Below are 21260 nucleotides of genomic sequence, written 5' to 3'. Positions count from 1 at the left end.
GGGCGTCACGTTTCCTCGGTTATCAGCGCTAGGGTCCTGGTCGTGTGCCCTCGGGGACTGGCACAGTGGCACATTTTGCAGTCGGTGACCCTGCTGCAGGCACGCAGGGCCGCTCCCGGAAGTCCAGCCCCCGCTGGGTCCCCTGCTCCTCCGACTGAGGGCTTGTATCTTCAGGTGCCTGTGAAATATTAACCAGTTATTTCCACAGCCCCTCCCGGAAGTAGCATTTACCCTCCTGGGTTTACAGATAAGGAGGAACTGGGGACCAAACCTCAGAACAAGCAGAAGAGCGCCCACCAGAAGGGGCCCACCCCGGGCACCTCTGGGACTCGAGCCCTGGGACTTCCTCTCTGAAACCCCCATGCCTGTCCCAGCTGCTGGTCCTCCCGGGGGGCAGCCTGTGCACAGTGTGGCCAGTGGGACCCGCGGTTCATGCCCGTGACCGGGTTAGGCCACCAGGACTGGGATGTCTCCAGATGCTGCCCCACTTGCCCCTGAACCCCACTCCCAAGCATCAGAAAGGCTGTCTCCACACGACTGCAGGACTGGAGTGCCCGTTACCCAGCAAGGCCACTTTTCCTGGGACCCTCTGCTTTCACACGGACAATTTCGGCTTTCCTTGCAGGAGCTACAAAAAGCTAAGCATGCTACGTGGTCATAGACTCGCGTGAATATCTGAACAAGAAATTCTGAAAGTTAATCCAACTTAGCATTAGTGAACCATTGTTTAATCTACTTCCTTCTTCCTTTAAGAAAATGCTTCATTGGAGTTGAGAAAGGGGCTGTACCAGCGGCACTGCAAGCCGGGAACCCAGACGTCCTTGGCTGCCCGTTCTGCAACGGCTCAATCTGCCAAGTCAGCCGACACCCTGGGCACCAGGCTCGAGGGACCAGTCAGCCTCCATCAAGCTCCATCCTTCTGCAATCCTGTCATTGTCTTTTTAAAGTGGTTTTTGATAACTTTAAGGCAGTGCTCCTCTGCGATGTGACTCTGATAAGCCTGAGCAAACAAAGGATGGTGGCAACTGGCTTGTGAACATTCCGTGATCACCCAGTGCAGAAATTCCCAGCCCCCAAATCTGAGAGCTGGTTTCCTCTCAGGCGCTTCTTATGTGAGTCCAGGTTGGGTGTCTGGGGCTGTCTGAGTGCCACCAGCCGGGCAGGGGGTCCTGAGGACGGGTGGGAGGCAGATCGCAGCTCGCTGTCTGGGAGAACCTTGTTCCAGACGGGCGGGGGCTTCTGAGATGAACCTCTACCCTGTTCTCCGAGCTGATGGGCTGTCTCGGTCCACGCGGGCAGCTGTGACAGGACACCACAGACCGGGGGCTTGTAAACAACAGACGTTCATTTCTCACTGTCTGGAGGCTACAAATCCAAGATGCAGGGGCCAGCAGATTCGGTGTCTGGTGAGGACTGGATTCCTGGCTCACACACGGCATCTCCACTCTGTGTCCTCACGTGGAGCAGCAGTGGGAGCTTTGTGGGATCTCCTTTACTGGGGCCCTGACCCCATCCGTGCCGGTTCTGTCCTCAGACCTACACAGCTCCGAAGGCCCCCCCTCTGGATGCCATCATCTGGGGGCATGGATTTGGGGAGGACACAGGCATTCGGTCTGTAGCACAGGGTTCCGGGAGCTCTTTGTCCAGGGACCACGGCACTGGGGGGGCTTGCTCCTCCCAGCAGGACTGGATTCCTCCCAAAAGTGGGTGAAGGGGCACCACACGTCTCCCGCAGGGAAGACTGTAGTGGTGCCACCTGGAGGGTCCTGTTCCTCCGTGGATTCCCAATGCTCAGGCACTTCCCTGTCACACCCATGGTTTCTCCTACCTCAGGGCCTTTGCACATGCCATGCCCTCCACCCAGGCTCTCCCCCTGCTTCCCACAGCATCTCTACCTGCCCCTTCTGCTCACCCCGTCGGCCTCCGTCCACATGCCACTCTCACCCAGCATGAGTTTCCCGTGGCTCCTGTAACCGAAGACCACTGACACTTTGGCTCAAAATGGAAGTGTCTTCACTCACAGCTCTGGAGGCCGGAATTCCAAACCCAAGGCTTCTCAGGGCCAGGCACCCTCTGAGGGCTCCAGGGGGCCTCTTAGCCCTTCCAGGTTCTGACACTGCCCACAGGCCGTGGCATCCGTCTCCTTGTAGACACGTCTCTCTGGTCTCTGCCTCTGTCACCACGTGGCATTTCTCCCCAGCTCCTCTGTGTCTGTCCCCCACCCCTTTCTCCTCCAAGGACACCAGTCTTTGGATGGGGTCCACCCCAACCCAGTACAGCCTCCTCTTAACTGGATTCCATTTGCAAAGATCCTCTGCCCTAATAAGGTCACAGTCACACATCCTGGGGATTAGGACGTGGTCCTATCTTTTCAGGGGACACAGCGCAGCGCACCACACCCTGGGAAGGGCGTCCTGGCCTCCAGGGTCGGGTAGCATGCCCTCTCCCAGCACGGAGTTACTACACTGCCTTTGAAATGTGTGTTCTGGTTCATCTCCTGTATTTGACACCAAATGCAATGAAAACAGCATATTTGTTTGGACCAAGAATAGGCCATCAATAAAGATTTTGTACAATCTATATTGAGGAAAGGCAGATGGAAAGCTTTATAAAACTGTCACCATTATTGTAGTGTGTTTTCTATATTGCTTCTAAGATACTGAGAAAAAGAACCTTAAAAATGGCCTTCTGTGCGCAGACTGTGGGCTCTCTGACTGTCGCTGCCCCCAGATCTGAACGTGAAGTGAGGGAGGACATCTGAGTGCCCCTCCTGGGGGCAGCAGGGGCGGCATCTGCGTGGTGGGTGGGGGGCTGGGGGGGCAGGTGAGGGGTCTGATTTGTCTCGCAGACACGAGTGAGTCATCAGCCAGGGAGGAAGTGGGAGAGGGTCTGGGCCCCTGAGGAGCTTCCCTTAGATGGTGGGAATGTGCTACCTACAGAGGGAGGGGAAGGAAAGCCCACGGACCACCCTGAGGCTGACGTGTGGAGTCAGAAATTCAGGGTAAGCTCAGGCTGCGCCCGCCCCCTCCACCCTCCCTGGGACGGTCCCCCTGCCGACACCTCTGTCCATAACGCTGACTTCACGTCTCCATTATGTACTGCCTGAATTACTTAAATTTAAAATTGTTTGAAAGCCGTCCTTATCGGGCAGGTTGTGAGATTTCCCGTGGCTCGTGGAGGCAGTGTCTTTGGCTCGTGGTTGGAGCCCCAGGGCCGGCCTTACGGTCCTGCCCAGGAATGGATGTTCCAGTACCCTTCCCTTCCCTCAGGACCTTCTTTTCCACTTTCCTTGAAAAGGAACCACCCCCTGCTGGATGCCCCCCACGGTCAGTGCCCAGCTTCGCATCCCTCCATCCCTCGTTGGCAGGGGAGGCAATCAGCTGCCCGCATCCAGCCCCTGACTGTGGTTGTGGTCTTCCCTCTCAGCTGGGAAGGTGCTGCCCAGAGTCCAATGGGTAGATCCCTGAACGCTCGCTGTGGGGTCCCTCACTTGACCCACCCCTGTGAGCTGGGGAGACCTCAGCCCCGGGCCCTTCTCTGCCCCTCCCCACGGATGACATCCCACGAGGGCCTCTCTGTCAGTGCTCACACTTGCCCAAGTTCCAGCAGGACAGAGGAAACAATCACTCTGATCTATTGTCCATGAATAATTGCACCCATGCTGGATGAGAAGCTAGACCCCCCCACCCCCGGTTCACCACTGATTGTGAAGCAGTGTATTAGCTGAATGTCCTTATGGCAGGAAGGGTGAACTTGGGCAGATGAGGTGTATGTGGTCATGACTAACTCCTTACTGGTCTCCTCCGGTGGTCGGCGCCCCGTGTAACGTGCGAGCCGTCCTCCCGGGAAGGGAGGGCGCAGTGGCCGTGCGGTTGTGCTGTCAGGGGCTGCGGGTTCGAGTCTATGACTCTCTTGAGGCCTCTAAGCCGCACTGCAGGTGTCATGGTCTCTGTTTTTACAACTGAGAAATCAGAAACTCAGAGAATTAAATCTGCTAAGCTCTGCAGTAGATAATTACTGGCAGGCATGGAACTAAAACCCACACAGTTCCTTGTGTTCACTTCTCACCAGTGGTTACTGCAAGATGTTAGGTAGGAAATTCCGAAAGTCACTGCCATCTTCCTTGTTAACTTGTGCATCTACGTGCAGGTGTTTATAAAGAACAAGTTGCCATCATTCAGTTATCTTCTCAAGGCTACCCGTCAGCGTCTTCCCTTCCTCGCGCTGCTAATCATCTAGAGATGCGCAATGCCCCAGACCTACGGGGCACACTTCTTTCCACACAGGACATACTCATAGTGTAAATAACACCCAGCTTATCCTCCTTTTTAACTCAGGTATATTCCTAGAGGCATCGTTGCAGCTGAGTCTTTCCAACTTTCCTTTCTCAACTGAACAGCGGGACTAAAGCTTTCAGGGTTATTCCTGTAATTCCACGACTTAAGGGATAAAGCAAATCCCTGTAAAATTAGCCCTGTGTCCCTGTGGAAACATTAACTTTAGGACTGCTTTCTGGGACGTGGACCCCAAGGGGAAAAAACTTGTACAATCAACAAAATCTGACGATGCCAAAGCCAAAAGAACCGCAAGCCTGTGAGGATGAGACTGTCTCCCGGAACGTGGACGTAAACGCAGCCGGACAGCGGCTCCCAAGGGGCCCGAACGCAGCGGCGCGCAGATGGCACGGTGAGCGCTCCAGGGTGCGCCTGTGAGCTCGCCTCGCCGCCCCGGCCCTGCGAGCAGCAAGCCCCCGCCCAGCCCTGCCGCCCCGGCACAGGGGGCGCCGCGACCCTTGCGGCTTCTGGACGAGACCACGCGGGCGGTGCGCGGAGAGACGAGAGGCGGGGACGCAGACTCAGCCCCGCACTTCGCGCACGGCTGCGACACTGAAATGCTCAGCTGGCTCCTTCTGAGGTACTTTCACGTGCGTTTTTACTGACAATGGGATCATCGTGAGATTTTTGTCTCAGTAGATTTACTGTGGGATAGAGAAGGCCTCCATCCGAGACCCCGACCCTGACCCTAACCTTGACCCTAACCCTGACCCCAACCCCGAGCAGCCCCTATTTCATGCTGACCACAGCACAGTGAGGGACTTTCATTCCTCCCACTTTACGGGAAACTGAGGTTCGGAGAGGTGGAGTAACTCGCCCCGGGCCACCAGCAGGAGCCCGGATGAGGGCCTGGCTCATCCGCCACGCTGCTCTCTGGCAGTTAGGACCTCTCGTGGGCGGCAGCGGGTCAAAACGCCTGGAAGCCACGGCCCGCACTTCCGCGTCGGGCAGCGCCTCCATCCGTGCGGCCTCCGGCTGCAAGCCCCGCGCGCCCCCGCCGGGGCACCCCGTGCCGGCCCCGCTGCCGCGGGGGCGTGTCGCTGAAAGTGGTGGCGCGCCGGTTGAGCCGGTTCTCCCCGGCGAATCTCGCTTGCTGACTTTCATTTTCACCCCCTTGACGACACGAAGTTCGGACGGCCATGAGGACGCGGCGGAAACACTCGCTACCCCGGTGGCTGTTCAGGAACCTCCCGAGGGCGCGGACTCCCGCCCAAGGAGCGCGCGGCAGGTGCGCCTGCAGCCCTCGCTGCTCCCCGCCCGGCCCCCACGCCCCTCCCTCCGCGGTCCTCCTTCAGCATCTCGCAGAGGGCGGCACAGCTGCCCGGGGCCCTCCGGGGTCCGCCTGCTCTCCCGGCACCTTCCGCGCGTTTACCGAGGCGTCCCCTCGCTCTCTCAACTGGACTGACTGCAAGAATGAAATGAAACGCAGGCGACGTCCAAACTCCAGCTCCGCCGTCCGCAGACGGCTCGCTGCCGCACGTGACGGAGCGCAGCTGGGGGGCCGCCCACGGCGGGGCTGCACAGGGCCGCGCTGGGCCACGTCCTCCGCGCCACTCCCGCCGCCCCGCGGCCCCGCGCACCTCCAGCACCGACGCTCAGAACAGGGCTGCTCTGGGACAGGGCCCTAATCGGAGACTAGTCGCTGCGTTTTTCTTGTCTTCCTTTTCCTGCCAGTGTGTAGATGTGCCTTTGAGGCTGGGATCTGCCAACTCAAAACGATACTTGTAAAATAAACTCTCTTTCTGCTCATCTGAGCCCGCAGGGCAGTCTCACTAGCTTGCGCGCACACAGAAGTCTGACCCGGACTTTCGTTATTTTGATCTCTTCTGTGTTCTAGTCTTGCGTTTTCTAAATACTGGTTTCTAAACTATTTCACAAACACTCCTCCCAAGTGTGACCTGAAGTTCGGCTTTGCGTCTGATAAAGCTCTGAACAGGCGCGCTGGCTGGGAGGGAGCGCGCCCTCCGTCCCAGGAGCAGTGCGGGCAGCTCGCGGTGCCCTCAGCTGTGCTTCCAAGTCCTTGGTCCAAAACCGGCTCTCCTCTCGTCCACAAGCAGCCCCCCAGATGGTTACACGTCCCACACTCTTCGGAGGGTTTAGGGTAAATCCGCAGAGATTCGTTTTCTGGAAGGAAGGAGCATTATGCTGGGGTAATAACTAGAAGGAGGAGAGGGGAGGGGAGATGGAGACGGGGGGGAGGAGGGGAGATGGAGACTAGGGGGGATGACTGCGGAGGGGAGGGGAGATGGAGACCGGGGGATGACTGTGGAGGGGAGGGGAGATGGGGGGAGATGACTGGGGGGGGAGATGACTTAGGAGGGGAGGGGAGATGGAGGGGGTGGAGATGACTGAGGAGGGGAGGGGAGGAGACAGGAGGCGGCAGGGGCCCCCAGGCTGGAGGTCCCTGGGTCTGAGACGCTACCGCCCAGATGAGAATGAAGATGCTCCCACGTGGCTCTTTATGCCTGGACTGGAAAAACCCTCAAAAGTCCAAGCTGTCAACTTGAAAGGAAGCTAACTATTTTTGCCTGCGTTTAGTTTCAAATGCACCAGTTCTTATTTCTTAAAGAGGGAGGTGGAACCATAAACGTTCGATGCCCTGCCGTTCTGTGTTAGGCACACAGTGCTTGCTCAGACTTTCCGCGGGGTCATGGGCGGGACTTCCAGGGACCCCTGCTCTGCTCTCCGCGCTCAGACCAGTGTCCTGCATCCTGTCCTCTGACTGCACTTCAGACCCCGGGCGGACACAGACGAGGCCTGGCTTTCCTTGCTGTGCTTTTCTTACCAGGTATCCCCTCTGTGCGTCCCAAACCTCCATCCTCCCCACAAGATTACCCTATGGGGTGTTTGGGGGCGTCCCGTGTGAATAAGTTGGGACATCGAATACTGAGATCATCTGCAAAGGCCGACTTGCCTTTTTAAACGCTTGCATTCTGAATCCTGTTTCCTTCCCGCTCCTGTGGTGACGCTTCAGCATCAGGAGGGGTCTTGTTGCGGCTAGAGCCGTGGCTTTGATTTACCAGCGCGTCACCCCCACTGGCATCTGTTGGAAAGGCAGCTCTTTATGGGCTCTCCTTCTGCGTGGGGCCCTGACTGGAAACTCACTGCTGCCCCGGTTCCCATTTACAAATATGACGGCGGGAAGGGTCTCCACTCCACAGGCGCCGGGCTGTCTGGGTCCCCACCGGGTCAGGGCTGCCCACGGCCGGGCGCCGGGAGGGGAGGCTGCAAGACACCCTGGATTCCCTTCTCCCAGCCCGCGGCAGAGGGCCCCTGCCCAGTGATGTGGGGGACTTTGGGGAAATTCCGATGCTGGGTAATTCCCTCTTTTCTAAAGAAGTGACTTCGGGGAACAGAACTTGCCTTTAGTTCAGGAATTTGTAATATTTCAGAAATCTCTCCCATGTTTAGGAGCTGATTCATTTTGTTACCTTTCCTTGTTCGGCAGGGAGCTGGTGCTCACACATTCTTTGAAAAGAATACATCATGGATGACTCCACTTTGCAGCTGTCCTTAAAGACTGTCACCTGCGGCCAGGTGACGGGCTTAAGGTGGTGTGCAAGTGGCCCTGTGGCTTGTTCAGGTCCAGGGATGTGGGTGGGATGAGGGGTCTGTGTGGATGGGCTTGGCTAAAGTCTTCAGTTTCGTGCCTTACTGGGGAAAAAATAATAAATTTGCTGCTATGGTTTGGGATAGAAAATACAAATGAGGGATGCACGCTTTTTTGAAATCCAACTTTATTTGCCCCACGAACTCTGCAGATTCTTAGGATGCTGGTGTGATCAGCAGTCCTCGGTTGGGTCCTGCTGTTTCTGCGCCCACACGGTCCCCGAAGCAGCGAGCTTCTGGTTTTCATCATTCCGAGTGTCAGCACTTTTCTGCGCCTCTGCCCATTTCGCTGTGACACCTGACTGTGAGGCGCCCCTCCCGCGTGTGTCTGTCCCCGAGGCCTCGGAGATGGGCTGGTTTTCTGTATCGGTGACGAAACACCTGAACCGTGTTGTCACTGGACAGAATTCAGGTTTGGGCAGAGGTCCTGCTTTCTAGCTTTTTCCAGGGATCAGAAGACCTTGGGGCTCAGCCATGAGCCTTGGGGCGCCTCTTGAGTTTGGGGGCTTTCATTTCCTTTTCTCAGAAACGGGCACAGCACGTCAAATGGGATTGTTGTTGTGAGTGAGAAATGATGTCGGACACTCTGAAAATGCCAGGTTTCCGGCTAACGGCCCCTCTGTTTCTTTCAGCATCTGAAGACCTCGTCGGCTCAGGATGGGGAACCACTCCGGGAAGCGAGACTTAAGTGCCGAAAAGGGAAATAAGGTAAAAGGGAATTGGCTCAAAGGCCTTCCAACCTGCGAGTCCTCCGTGCTTACACCCCGTGGCCGCCAGGGCTTCCGCCCTGACTGTCAGCTCATTTACCCTCCTCCTTTAGAAAGCTGCAGGGCTTGGACCGCTGGCCCTGAGCACACAGCTCAAACCCGAATCCTGGGCCAGGACTGCAGATGCACCCCGGCCTTACTGTGACTGGCCCCTCTCCGCACCGCCACTGTAGGGCGTTTGGAAATATGGGAGAGCAAAGGGGAGAAATGCCAGTAAAAACCGCTCAGAATGGCGTCTGTGTGCCTCTAGCCTCAAGCTCGCAGTCTTCCACCTTATTCACCAGTGTCCTCTGTTTGACGATGGTCAGGGACCGTGGTCCTCAGTCCTCCCTGCCCCTCCCCGAGCTGTGCAAACAGGTGACAGTCACAGCACCGTCACCGGGCATCTGACGGCTTCCTCTCTGCCCACTGAAGACACAGTTCAGATGAGGAGACGGGCCCGACGGTGTGTGCAGGACCGTGGCCCCACCGAGTCTACAGGGGGAGAGGTTACCCACTCCACTTCTTCTGTCCTTGAACTCGAGGCAGGTGACGGTTCATCAGAATGTCATGTGGGCCCCCCACCTCACACTCACGCACAGAAGAGCTTCATAAACATCCGCTGGGTTGAACCACGTTAAACTGCAGCCCACGACCCGCAGCCGAGGTTCCATGTGCAGGCTTTGTTAGTAACAGTGGACTTGGCAACAGCAGGTCCTCCTCTGATCTGAACTTGGCCTTCATTTCTGTGTCAGCCACGTGGGTAATTTTCCATAATTTTCTCTCAAGCCATCGGTGTAAAGTCAATAAGTGATTGCATGCTGTTTGTGTTCATATCTTAGCTTCAAGTGTTTAAACACCTAAGACAAAACATGGTTTTATCTCAAACAATGTGATGCAGTTTTTCTCCTAGTGATTTCAGTCCCCAGGTGAAGCGGGGGGATCGGCATTTTCACAGCGTTACCATTGATTTGGAGTTCCCCCCTCTCTGTTGGAAGGTCTTACACACGTGGGACTGGTTCTAGTCAGTCTTGAGTGGGGATCCCCTGTTATTTTCTGCAACTGGGGTGTGAACTGCGTTATCGATAATCACCTTGTTAAGATAACAGTGGCTCTGAGCCGAGGGGGTGTTCGGTGACTGAAGACCATGGGTGTGGGCAGCGTCTGCACCAGGACGGTGTGGTCTTGGCAGAAAGTGAAAGCGGAAAAACAGCCCTTCTCAGAAAGCTCCGTCCTGTCAACGGGCGGCTTTTTAAGGCACAGAGCGACTGATTTGCAACTTGCTTCTAAAAAACCTCTCCGTGGCTGGCAGTCTCTTTCCTGTCACTGACGCTGAAAACACCAAAACATCTTTCTCTGTTTAATTTTACCGAAGTCAGATTGTTGAGCAACAGGCGAGCCCACGCCTACGCGTTTGTTTTCTGAAGCCTAATCTGATGATTTAAAACCAAGAAGAATCGGGAGTTTAAGACCAGTGGTTCCTGTAGGTAGTTGCCACATGTAAGGGCTCCTTTCTTTTCTTTTTTGTAACTGGATTGAAAATATTTGAGGTCTTTTAGAGGGAGTGCTCTGGCATGTCATGTAGCCTTTAAACTTAAACCAGAAGGGAAAAAAAAAAATCGCGTGAGCTCGTGACCTGCTGTTTACTGCCTGGTGTGTTTCTGCAGTAATTCTGGGAGGCTTTTTTGTCACTTAGGAGAGAGTCGATAGAAAGCTGCCTGTTCCAGGGAGCTGGCTGCTGACCTGTTAATAGGGAGGGAACCCATGGGGAGAGGTCACCCACTCAACCCCCCACCTCTGGCCTCTTGTGGGAGCTGCTGCCCAGAGAGCCAGGCTCCCCCTGCCCCTGACTCGCATCCCCCCACCACTCAGCCCCACGTCCTCACGCCCCTGGCCCGCCGCCCTGCGGCGGGTGTAGACCCCAGAGGTCCTGTGTCGTGACTCCCTGCTCTGCCCGCCCTCTGGCCAGCACTGGGGAAGGAGGCAGAGATGCTGGCTCCCCACCAGGAATTCACAGCCGCCAGCTCTCAGGGACCCCCTCCGGTGACTCCCCCCTGTTCTTTCACTGGAGTCTCTGTCCTGAAGAAGGCACGCCAGGCTGGAGGAGAGACCACATGATGGAGGGGATGACTGTGGAATTTCTCTGATCAGAGCAAAAACGGGCTCCCCTTCCAGCCTCACATGTTAGCATGTCAAGGTCAAGTGGGACTCGCACCCGGCAGCCGCATGGCTGAGAGCCCGCGCTCAGGGCCCTGTGGGCCGCATGCAGCTGGTGGACAGAAGGGAGGCCCCCAGGGTCCAGCGGACGCTTCGGGGAACCGTTCTCATTCTCAGGAATGAAGAAATCCCTGTTTTTCTAGGAGTCCTGCTGCAATTTGGTTTCCCACCAGTTCACCAGCTCTTGGTCGGTCGGTGCCTCTTCACCACGGTCACTTGGCAGGAGCAGGAAGGACACACCCCGGGTGCCTGGGGAACCCAGACACATGTTTCTCAGCGGCCCCACCCACAGAGGCTGGGGAGGAAAACCGGTTCCACAGGCTAAAAATACAGCCCCTGCCCCCCTCCCCCACCCCGGAGGTTGTGGACCGGGTAGCATGTGAGCAGGCAGACAAGACGCTTGGCCTCAGTGGCTCCTGGAGGAAAGAGCCTGTTCCCTGCGGTCAGCACGGGCCAGGAGCTGGACCAGCCCGTCCCCAGGAGAGAGTGGTCCTGGCCCAGCTGATGCACTGGGCTCCGTCCCGTTACTCAGGTGCTGGCCCTTCCTCTCGCTCCGCGCTGCTCTGACTGCTGTCAGTCTTTGATCTGTGGGTTTACTCTTTGGAGTTTCCTGGTGACTCCGCGTTAGACCCGCCGACGGCCATGGCAGCTGCAGTGGATGCTGACATCAGCGCCTGCACAGCTCTGGGCAATAGTAATTTTGAAAACCTGCTGGTGGTGCAGGACAAGCTCATCTCTGTACTCTTCCTAGCGGCGGTATCTGGCTCACAGAGCTTCTCCACAGGTGCCAACCATGTTTCTGGAGGTTTCTCTTGAAGCAGCTTAACAGAAATGATGCCACACTGCAGAGCAAGGTCTGAGGGCTTTTGCAGAATCCAGCCTCACACCTGAGTTTTACAGTCGGGAGCAACGTGTTAGCCTGTTGCATGGATCCCGTTAGACTGACTACTTATTTAAGTGGCCTCTTCAAAGCCCAGTGCGTGCCCAGTGCCTCTCCAGGGATAGTCACGCCCCTGGAGACGCCGTCCTCGTGTTTAACCATTATCGAAACCCCACTGTCTGCTGAGACTCTGGGACAGCGTGCGGATGGCACTCTGAGAAGTGAGACGTTTCGTCTGCAAATATACAAAGGGTCATGAAGCAGATCAGCTCTTTCTATGGGCGTGGAGCTGGAAGAGGTCGACTGGGCTGCAGAAGACCTTTCCTTCACAGGACTGACACCCCAGCTGTGGGGTAGGCTGGCTCTTTCCACCCAGGGTCTCATTCCTCGCCTTTATTCCTCTACATAGTCCTGCGTCGCCTCATCCCGAGGTGGCAGGTGGTCCCACCTGCTCGGGATGCTCGGTTCTCGTCACACCGGCCTCGGGAAGGAGCCGCCACTCTGCTTTAAACCACCGTCAGCCCGCGGGCTCCAGGCCATCACCTCCCCTCTCTGCTCGGAAGTTAAGTGCAGCGGGGGCCTGACTTCCGTCGGCTCTGCTCCTGGGTGTGCCCCACCAGAGCTGCTGCAGAGGTGGGGCTGCCTGCACAGCCTGTCTGGGGGCCCAGCGTGCCCCCAGACTGCCAGCCCAGGACTGGTGGCTGCTGGCCGGCTTCACCTGCAGGCCCCAGCCCAGGGCAGGGTGTCATCCCTGCTGCCTGCCCGTCCAGTGAGCCCTTCAAAACCCTACCCAGCATGGCTCCCCTACATCGTGTGCCTCTTCTCTCTGCAGTTCCTTGTTGGAACCAACCACTTACCCCAGGGCTATTGCACATGATGGGGAACAGATTTATTAAGAAACTCACTTCCGTCCAGTCACCCAGGCTCTGGCCCGGAGCCTCCCAGGATGGGGCTGCAGTGCCCTGAGCCGGAAATTCACCTGAGAATTGTCCCTTTCTGATTTGGTGGCCATGTGTTGGTGACTGTTAGACCCATCCACACGTAGTTCTGTTTTCATAGGCAAGTCTTGTAAATAGGTGTTTTTTTGAGAACTCAGGTAGCTCTTAAGTTAACCAAATACTACATATTTAACAGCTTAGGGGGCTGAAAAGTGGAAGGCACTTCCCTACAGAGACCTGCCAGTCCAGTCTGAGCCTTAGCTACCCAGAAAGCCCGAGGCCACGTCTGGTAAAGTCTTAGACACGAGGAGCTGGCAGATTGCTCCCCGTACTTGTCTTCAGCAGCCCCAGTCCCCCACTGCTCTGTCTCTGTCTCTCTCTCTGTGTGTGTTGCACACACACACCCATAAAGAATTCCTCTTCGCCCCGACGGTGGAACACTGAACTCTCCTTCCAGGCGGATGGCCCAGCTACACCCATGGCTGCCGGTACCAGTGCCCGCCCTGCAGATGCCCCCCACAGCACCGTGCCGTGGGCCCTCTGCCCTGTCCCTGTGCCGTCCCTCAGGCTGGTCACAAGACACACGTGGCTAAGAAGCCTGGGAAATGTGGTTGGTCCAACTGAAGAGCCACATTTTTAGCCTGATTTATTTTTAAGTAATTTGGATTTAAAGAGCTGCCCAGGCGAGGGTACAGCTCAGTGGTCGAGCGTGTGCTCAGCACGCATGAGGTCCGGGGTTCAATCCCCAGCCCCTCCATTAAAAACAAACAAACAAACAAATAAACCAACCTAATTACCTCCCCCTACCAAAAGAAAGCAATAAAGTTAAAAAAAAGAATTCTTAAGAAAATAGTTTTAAAAATGCAAGAGCTGCCTGTGAGCAGGGGCAGTGCATCCGACAGGACGCGTCGCCTCGGTTCTCAGGGTTCCGGGCCCTACAGGTCGGCAGCAGCTCCTTCCTGTTGATGACAAAAATCAGAGTCTTTCGCAAAATCATCGGATTCCATGCAACACTGAGCTCAGAAGGTCAGGTCCTCTGGAAGCACATGTCCACCACCGAGGACAGCGCTGGGGGGGTGCCCGCCATGCCCACCTCCCAGCGGTGCTGCGAGCGGCGCCCTCCGGCCATGCTGCCACTGCGGCGTCCGGTCAGTGGGACTGGCTCTGACGTCCCCGCACACACGGAAGCCCGCCCGCCTGACGCGCTGAGTGGGTCCGAGGACCTCCAGCGAGCTCCTAGAGCCAGAAACGGAGCAGAGCATGCATCCTTCCGAAGAGGCCCTCCAGGGCCCGGGACTCATCAGCGACTGACTGCCAGTTGTCAATCGTCAGTTTCCGGCGACCGCTGCGGGAACCTGAATGTGGGCTCTGAATCTGACCTGGAAACGAGCCACAAGGAAGTACAAAGAGAACCGTCTCATTGCAGGTTGGTTTGGAAAACTGCGTTCATACGTAAGAGCTCAGAGAGCAGCTCCCACCTGCTCCCCACGGGGCGGTGTCGGCAGATCCGTGTTAAGTGCAGGGTTTCGCTGCCTCAGTGGCGCGGCGTTGCTTTACAGCAGGTTCTCGAACGTGTCAAGGCAGCGATGTTTTTGCTCTTGGAAGGGACTAAAGAGAAGCTCTCTCGTCTGCAGTCTGTGCCGAAAGCCTGACCCCAAGGCTGACTCTGATTTTTCTGGAACGTAGGTGGGTGTGCTGTTTCCTCTGGCAGACTGAACACTCACACCTTTGCCAGGCGGGGCAGCCACAGGCGTCACAAACACAGATGTGGTTACTAAGGACATCAGGTGTAATTAGCAAGCGAACCACCCCCTCAACAACCCTTAATAAAAATAACGGGGTGATGGTGGCGTGGTGCCCCAGGCAACAGAAAGCCAGCAGCACGTGGTTTATGAACTCGCCCGGCTTCCCTGTGCCCGTCCCAGGCCCCAGGTCCAGCCCCCTCTTAGGGGTGGCCACTTTGACCCCTGTCCAGGGCCCCTTCCTGACTCAAACCTGTTTCCTTCCCACTCGGGGACAGCCAAGCCGAGGCCTCAAGATCTTAGGGTTCAGGCTGAGTACGGGAAGGACCCCAGGAGTCAGTTTCCAGGGCCCTTGGGGCCTCAAGCTTAGGGTTTAGGGCTTGAAGACCCGGGGGCATCAGATTCCCAGGAGATGCACGTGTTCTGTGTTCTTTCAGCCCATTATAGGGTTTATTAGGGTTAAGAGTGAGTTTGCAAACTTAACTTTTATCAGAAACAGTGACCGCATTTGCAGGCCGCTGACTTGGGACCAAAAGTGGTTCAGCATAAGTGATGCATTAAACACTGGTCGTTGACTAGAAAGACTCCGTGTAAAACCGCAGCTGCAGGAGGGTGCGCTCTGGAGATCCCGCCGCCCACGGACAAGCCCTCCCTCCCCGCAGTCCTGCTCTTGGGTCCCGGGCAGCTGACCGCGTGGAGTCAGGAGCCCCGTGCCTCAGAAGGGAGCTGCTTGTCATCTTGTTTTCAGCTGGATTCCAACGTGCCTTCCTTCACCCTGTGGAAGCCCCAGACTCCTCCCGGCCCTGCGTCTGTCACACTTCATCACTTAACGAGGGCCGACAGGACGGCCGGGAGGGAGGTCAGAGATGTTGGCAGTCTCTCAAAAACGCAGACCCAGCAGGTAGAGGTGGCCTTATTTCATTGAATCGTTTTCTGGGTTTGTTTTTTTTAAGTTGGGAAAATATCTGAGCTTGTGCAGGGCACACTTGACGTGAAGTAGTTTTCAGGCGTGGTTTTGGATTCACATTTTATTGGGAACCTGATTCCAAGGTTGATACCCAGATATTCACTCATCAATTCTTAGGAGCTTGAGCAGAGGTGCCCAGGCGGAAACTCTCCTTTGCAGAGGGTGGGCGCATCGGAGTCCCTGGGAGTGCGAAGTGTGTTGAGTGTCCTCCCGTGGGTGGTCCCACTCCCCGGGCTGGGGGCGGGGTTGGGTGGGAGGCCGCCTCCCCACCGGGCTCACTGCTCCGTGTGCCCGCAGAAGGCTCCTTGAGCTGCCATTTCACCCACTGCCAGGTAATTTCAGAAAGGCCACCATGTAATTTTATCTGCAAGAACAAGTCTATTTCAGACTCTGACAGTGAAAAGCGTGCCCTTTCGCACAAACACTGTGCTTGTTTTGTTATTAAGAACTTTTTTATATTTGATAAAACCCTCTTAGAAGGTTTTAAATGAAACTTAAAAATCCACTTTTAAAAACGATGCTTCCTGTCCCTTCTCAGCCGTTACTTCAGTGGTGCGGTTTTCAACGTTTAAATTTGGAAGCGAGGGATTTTTGTCGGCTGGAAGACATCTGCGAAAATTGATCTTCCTGTGTTTTTAGGGTGTATGTGTGTGTATGTGTATGTGTTTGTGAGGGTGTGTGTGTTTGTGTGTGTGCGTTCGTGTGTGCGTGCATGACATCTTTCTTGCCCCCTGGATTCCAACACTGTAACATGCCAACTGGCAGCTGTGAGAACACGCTCCCAGGCTCAGCCCAACCTCTGTACTTGGGTTATTCTGGCAAGTCACTCTCCCATCTGAGATTTGGTGTCTACGTTAATTTAATTATCATACAGTTAAGCTGAAGCCCAAGTAAAAGGCATCATTGTTTCTGTGGCTTTGGGTCCTTGCAAAACAGACTCTGTCATTTCACACACCCTAAATCGTGCTTCAGCACAAGCCCTGGAGCCAGACACAGGTCGTCAGTGGACAGACAAGGCGAGTGGGTAATAGCGTTAATGACACACGTGAGTTAGCGTGACTACAGCGCAGGTTATTTACAGATGTGTGTGCGTCCACACGCTGCTGTCTCGTAGCTGCGTTAAGTCACTTGACAAAATACCGGCGTCTTGAAATTTAAAGGTAAAAGGCGAGCTGAAACGTTGGGATGTGCTGGCAGGAATTGGCCTCTTTCGGAGAGCGGTCAGAGGAATGTCCTCGCGAGCACAGCGGCCCGTCTGCCCCGCCCGCAGGGCCTGGCCTCCACCCTGAGGCCCCTGCCACCTGCATCTGCTGCCCGGCTCTCTCTCCCCGCTGCCCTCCCAGCCTCTCTCTTGCAGCTTCCCTGCCTTTCTCCCCTCGAGCCGACGTCCCACCCAGACCATCGGGTTCATCTTCTTTCTCTGGCTGGCTTTGCCTCCCCACCCCGACATGCACACCTCTGAGAACAGGGGCTCTCCCACTTGTGGCCCCCCACCCAGGACCCTGAAGAGCCGTGCTGGGCCCTCGGCACTGTCACAGCCAGCGGCTGAGCGGGTGCCATCACCCCAGAGTCAAATGATGTCACCTTGTGGCGTCTACTCAGCGCATGGTCTCCACGTTGGTCTCGGTGGTGATCTCCAAACCGTGCAGGGCTGGTTACTTCTCCTGGAGATACCTGCCGGGAAGGAGACAGCTTCTTCAGAACATCCCCTCAAATTGCCTCCTCTGAATGCATGGAAGTAGGAAGCCTCCAGGAGCCCACTCATTAACACGGAGGCACAGCCCACCGCACTTCTTTTTCTGGCATGCCTGGGCCTCCAGAACCAGGGAACTCCCTTACTAACAGGGTGTGGAGAAGCAGAGTGTCCCGGACACTCCAGCGCGACGGTGGCCAGCACTGCGTGGGCGGCTGTAGGCCAGAGAGCATCACAATCTCTGATCTCTGCACGTCTGGACTCATAGAGTGTCCGCAGTGACCCCATGAGATGGACGATATGATTACGTCCATTTACGATGAAGGAGACAGCTCAGGAGGCTGCAGAGGCGGGCAGCGCTGACCATGTATTCAGAAAAGTGGTTGGACTCTGCTCTTTCAAAGTGTTCGCCCTTTAGGCAAAGCTGTGTCTTCAAATATTAGACCTTTTGCCCTCTGCCTGCCTGCATCACAGGAGGCGGTTAAATACACGAGTGCAGGTGCAGGTGACGTGTTCAGGGAAATTAGGTCGGTTTTATTACATCAAACTGAAGGAAGTGTGTTCACTTGCAAATGAAAAGGATGCGAGTTTCCCGTTGCCTTATTCTGTTCCCAATAATGTAGAAAACCCTTCTGATCTGAACAGATGCCCTGGTGTGAATTAGCTTAAGTGCACTTTTAACAAATTCTTGGCTCACTGGACCGTCGAACTCTTAAGTAAAAGAGCTGCGCTGCGCAAGGCCCGTCTCGCTGCCTCCCCCGACCCCAGTCCTTCCTTCCTGAGCACCCTCTTCCCCTCCTCAGCCAGCTGAGGAAGCGGCGGCCTCCCGGGGCACGCAGCAGGACCCTGGAGTTCCTAGAGTAGGCGCCAGCGTGTCCGGCTGCGTAACGGGCCCCGATAAACCGTCTGACTGCGACACCAGTTAACGCTTACTGTGCTGTGACTCCCAGAAGCCAATGTTTAGATAAAGTCCCGAGCCTCTTCCGTTGCGCTTGTTGTTTAAAGAGTGCTGCGTCCTAATCGCACCACGGGCCGGGCTTCCAGAGAGCGCAGCTTTACAGCCCACCCGTGAGAGCAGCGTCTCACCACGATGGCGTCACGAGGACCTCAGACAGGTTGTTTTAAACCCCCCGCAATGTTTTCATGTGAACTCCATGCGAACCGAGCACTATGGGTTTTTTTAAACATCTTTATTAAGATGTGATTCACATACCACACAATCCACCCATTTTTTTAAAAAAAAAGCTTTCCTTCTGGGGGAGGTCATTAGGTAATTTATTTATTTATTATTTATTTATTTAAGGGAGGGACTGGGGATTGAACCCATGACTTCGTGCATGCTAAGCCGGTGCTCTACCCCTGAGCTCCCCTGGTTCCACGCACTGTTTATCATCAGATTTATCTATCTATTTATTTATTTATTTTTAATTGAAGTAGAGTCAGTTACAATGTGTGAGTTTCTAGTGCACAGCGTCACATTTCAGTCATACATATATATACATATATTTGTTTCCATATTCTTTTTCATTATAGGTTACTACGAGGTACTGAATATAGCTCCCTGTGCTCTACAATATGAACTTGTTGTTTATCTATTTTATATCTAGTAGTTAGTATCTGCAGATCCCAAATGCCAATTTATCCCTTCCCACCTCCTTCCCTTCCTGGTAACCGTAAGTTTTATTCTATATCTGTGAGTCTGTTTTGTAAATAAGTTCATTTGTGTCTTTTCTTCTTCTTTTTTTTTTTTTTAAGAAGATTCCACATGTAAGTGATATCATATGGCATTTTTCTTTCTCTGACTCACTTCACTTAGAATGATGATCTCCACATCCATCCATGTTGCTGCAAATGGCATTATTTTATTCTTTTTTATGGCTAAGTAGTATTCCATTGTATACATATACCACATTTTCTTTATCCAGTCATCTGTCGGTGGACATTTAGGTTGTGTCCATGTCTTGGCTGTTGTAAATAGTGCTGTTGTGAACATTGAGGCACAGGTGTGTTTTCAAATTAGCATTCCCTCCACATATATGCCCTGGAGTGGGATTCATGGATATATGATAGTTCTGTTTTTGGTTTTTTGAGGAATCTCCATATTGTTTTCCATAATGGCTGCACCAAACTACATTCCCGTCAGCAGCGTCACCAGGTTTAAACACCAGGAACACACGGAAGGACCTCCTCACCCACGTGGAAGCTGGATCCTGGCAGCTCTGGAGCGGGCCATCTGCTTGGTCAGAGTGTTGCGTTGCTTCCCTTCCTGTTTGGGTGGTACTTGAGGTCCCTGAGATTTGATTGGAGAGTGGTGCTCTCAGAATTTAAACTGAACATGTACACAGCCGGCCCATACAGGGCCTGAATTTATTCTCAGTGTGAAAAGAATGTTTTGCTTCTTAAAACCCAAAGAGAGAGTTTCCCTTAGAGAGATGCCACAGTTTTCCTAGAAGTCACAGAGTGTCCCCAAAAGCTAGGCACTGGCTGGTTAGCATCCTGGTCTCCTCCCCACGTGCCCACACCACCATACACACGGCTGCGCAGAGCCCTGGGGGCCGGCAGGGTTGGGTCCTTCTGAAGGTTCTGAGTCTGTCTAGACTTATCCTAGAATCTGGAGTGCCCAGCATCCCTGGCCTCCCTGGCCTGTGGCTACCTCACTCCATCTGCTCCATCATCACATGGCCTCTTGTATGTCCTTGTCTGTGTCTGAATTTCCTCTTCTAAGAAAGGAGGGCCATACAGTCATCATTGGATGGCGGGCCCACCCTACCCCAGTGACCTCGTCTTGGCTAGTTCCCTCTGCCCTGACCCTAATTTCCAAATAAAGTCAGCATTCCCAGGTACCAAGGGTCAGGCTGTGCATGTGTTTTTTAAGGGAGGCAAATGAACACAGGGAGTGAAGTTTGGTGTTGAACTGTGGATTTTAAGGCAATTGGGGAGTAAGGAGTGTTTATCCACACTCTGCTCAACCACTTGGTAAAGTCACCCAATCAGGTGACAAAGGCCACAGGGGATGAAGGAATTTTGTTTAAAAAACAAAAACTCTCCCCAAGGCAGTTTTATGTCCAGTCTGGGAAACTTCGGTTTGACCTAATTAGATTTCTTTAGACTCTAATGGAACCAGCTCCTCACTAAGAACAAGAAACAGGGCCTTCCTGACACGGGCAGGTGCGCCCTGGAAATACATGGAATGGTGTCCAGCTCATTCTTTGAACAATTTGCATTTCTTTTGTACGAAAAACACATCCTCTGGAACGAGAGGATGCTTGCATGCCCAGGCGGAAAAGACAAGCCAGAATTCAGACTCCCCCGCAGAAAACCCACCCTGAACCAGATTCCACCTCCGAGCAGGATGGATGTGAGGGTGTGATTTGCCAGCAGGAGAGAAACGCGCCAAAGTGTCTTGCTAATCGCACACTGCATCCTAAGGAAGGGTTTGTTTTGTGTTGTTTTTTCCAGGAGGGTGAAACTAACAGAGAAGAATCTGAAAAAAGGAGAAACCGCCGTCACCTGCCCCGGGAGACCTCGGAAGACAGCGATGTGTTCGGTACGTCCCATAAAAATCAGACGATGATTTCATACGATTGTTGTGAGCCACACACTCTTGTTTGGGGAAGGTCTTGGTTTTCTCCATTACGTGAGGGACCTGTGAGTCTGTTCTCGTGACTGAAGCGCAGACTCCACGGAACGTGGGGGCTGAGAGCGTGCTCCCTCCTGCCCCGACGTGGCCGCCCTGGGGAACCCCGCCGTCCGGCCCCACCTTGTTTTCGTTCCGCGTGCCTTTCTGCACACTGACACGGGCGAGTTCCCAGAGCTGTCCTAGCTAGGAGATGTTTCTCGAACCATCTGCTCAATCCCTTGGGTGCAGAGTCCAGAGGCCCAGCATGCCCGTGAAAGTAAGCGGTGGGGCTGGGCGGGAGCCGCGGAGCGTGGGCACCAGGGCGTTTATCTGAACTCCAAAGGGCGAGTCGGGGTGTCGGGGGAGAAGTGCTTTCCATAGAAGGTCACTCTTCCGTCGCCCTAGGAATGGAAGTTGCCGCCCCCGCCGCGGGGAGGGCACCGGCCCCCACTGACTCTTGCATTACCGCTGTCGGGCCCACCTTTGCCGGGTGGCAGTGACCCTGGGCGACCTGC

At 54.9% G+C, this 21260-nt stretch overlaps 1 protein-coding gene across 8 annotated transcripts in view; it reads left to right on the top strand.

Annotated features, from left to right (window-relative positions):
- Positions 1-21260, top strand: part of MBP (myelin basic protein) — an 83996-nt gene that overhangs the window by 13724 nt on the left and 49012 nt on the right. For all 8 annotated transcript variants that reach the window (XM_074355196.1, XM_074355195.1, XM_074355197.1 and 5 more), the window contains exons 2-3: positions 8576-8651; positions 20586-20673. In XM_074355196.1, coding sequence (XP_074211297.1) covers positions 8601-8651; positions 20586-20673 — 139 coding nt within the window. In that variant the 5' untranslated portion in view covers positions 8576-8600. The remainder of the gene's footprint in view (positions 1-8575; positions 8652-20585; positions 20674-21260) is intronic.

The sequence above is a fragment of the Camelus bactrianus genome, chromosome 30, assembly GCF_048773025.1.
Source record: "Camelus bactrianus isolate YW-2024 breed Bactrian camel chromosome 30, ASM4877302v1, whole genome shotgun sequence".
NCBI classification, from domain to species: domain Eukaryota; kingdom Metazoa; phylum Chordata; class Mammalia; order Artiodactyla; family Camelidae; genus Camelus; species Camelus bactrianus.
Note: the sequence above shows the minus strand (reverse complement) of the source record. Positions and strands in the feature narration are given on the sequence as shown.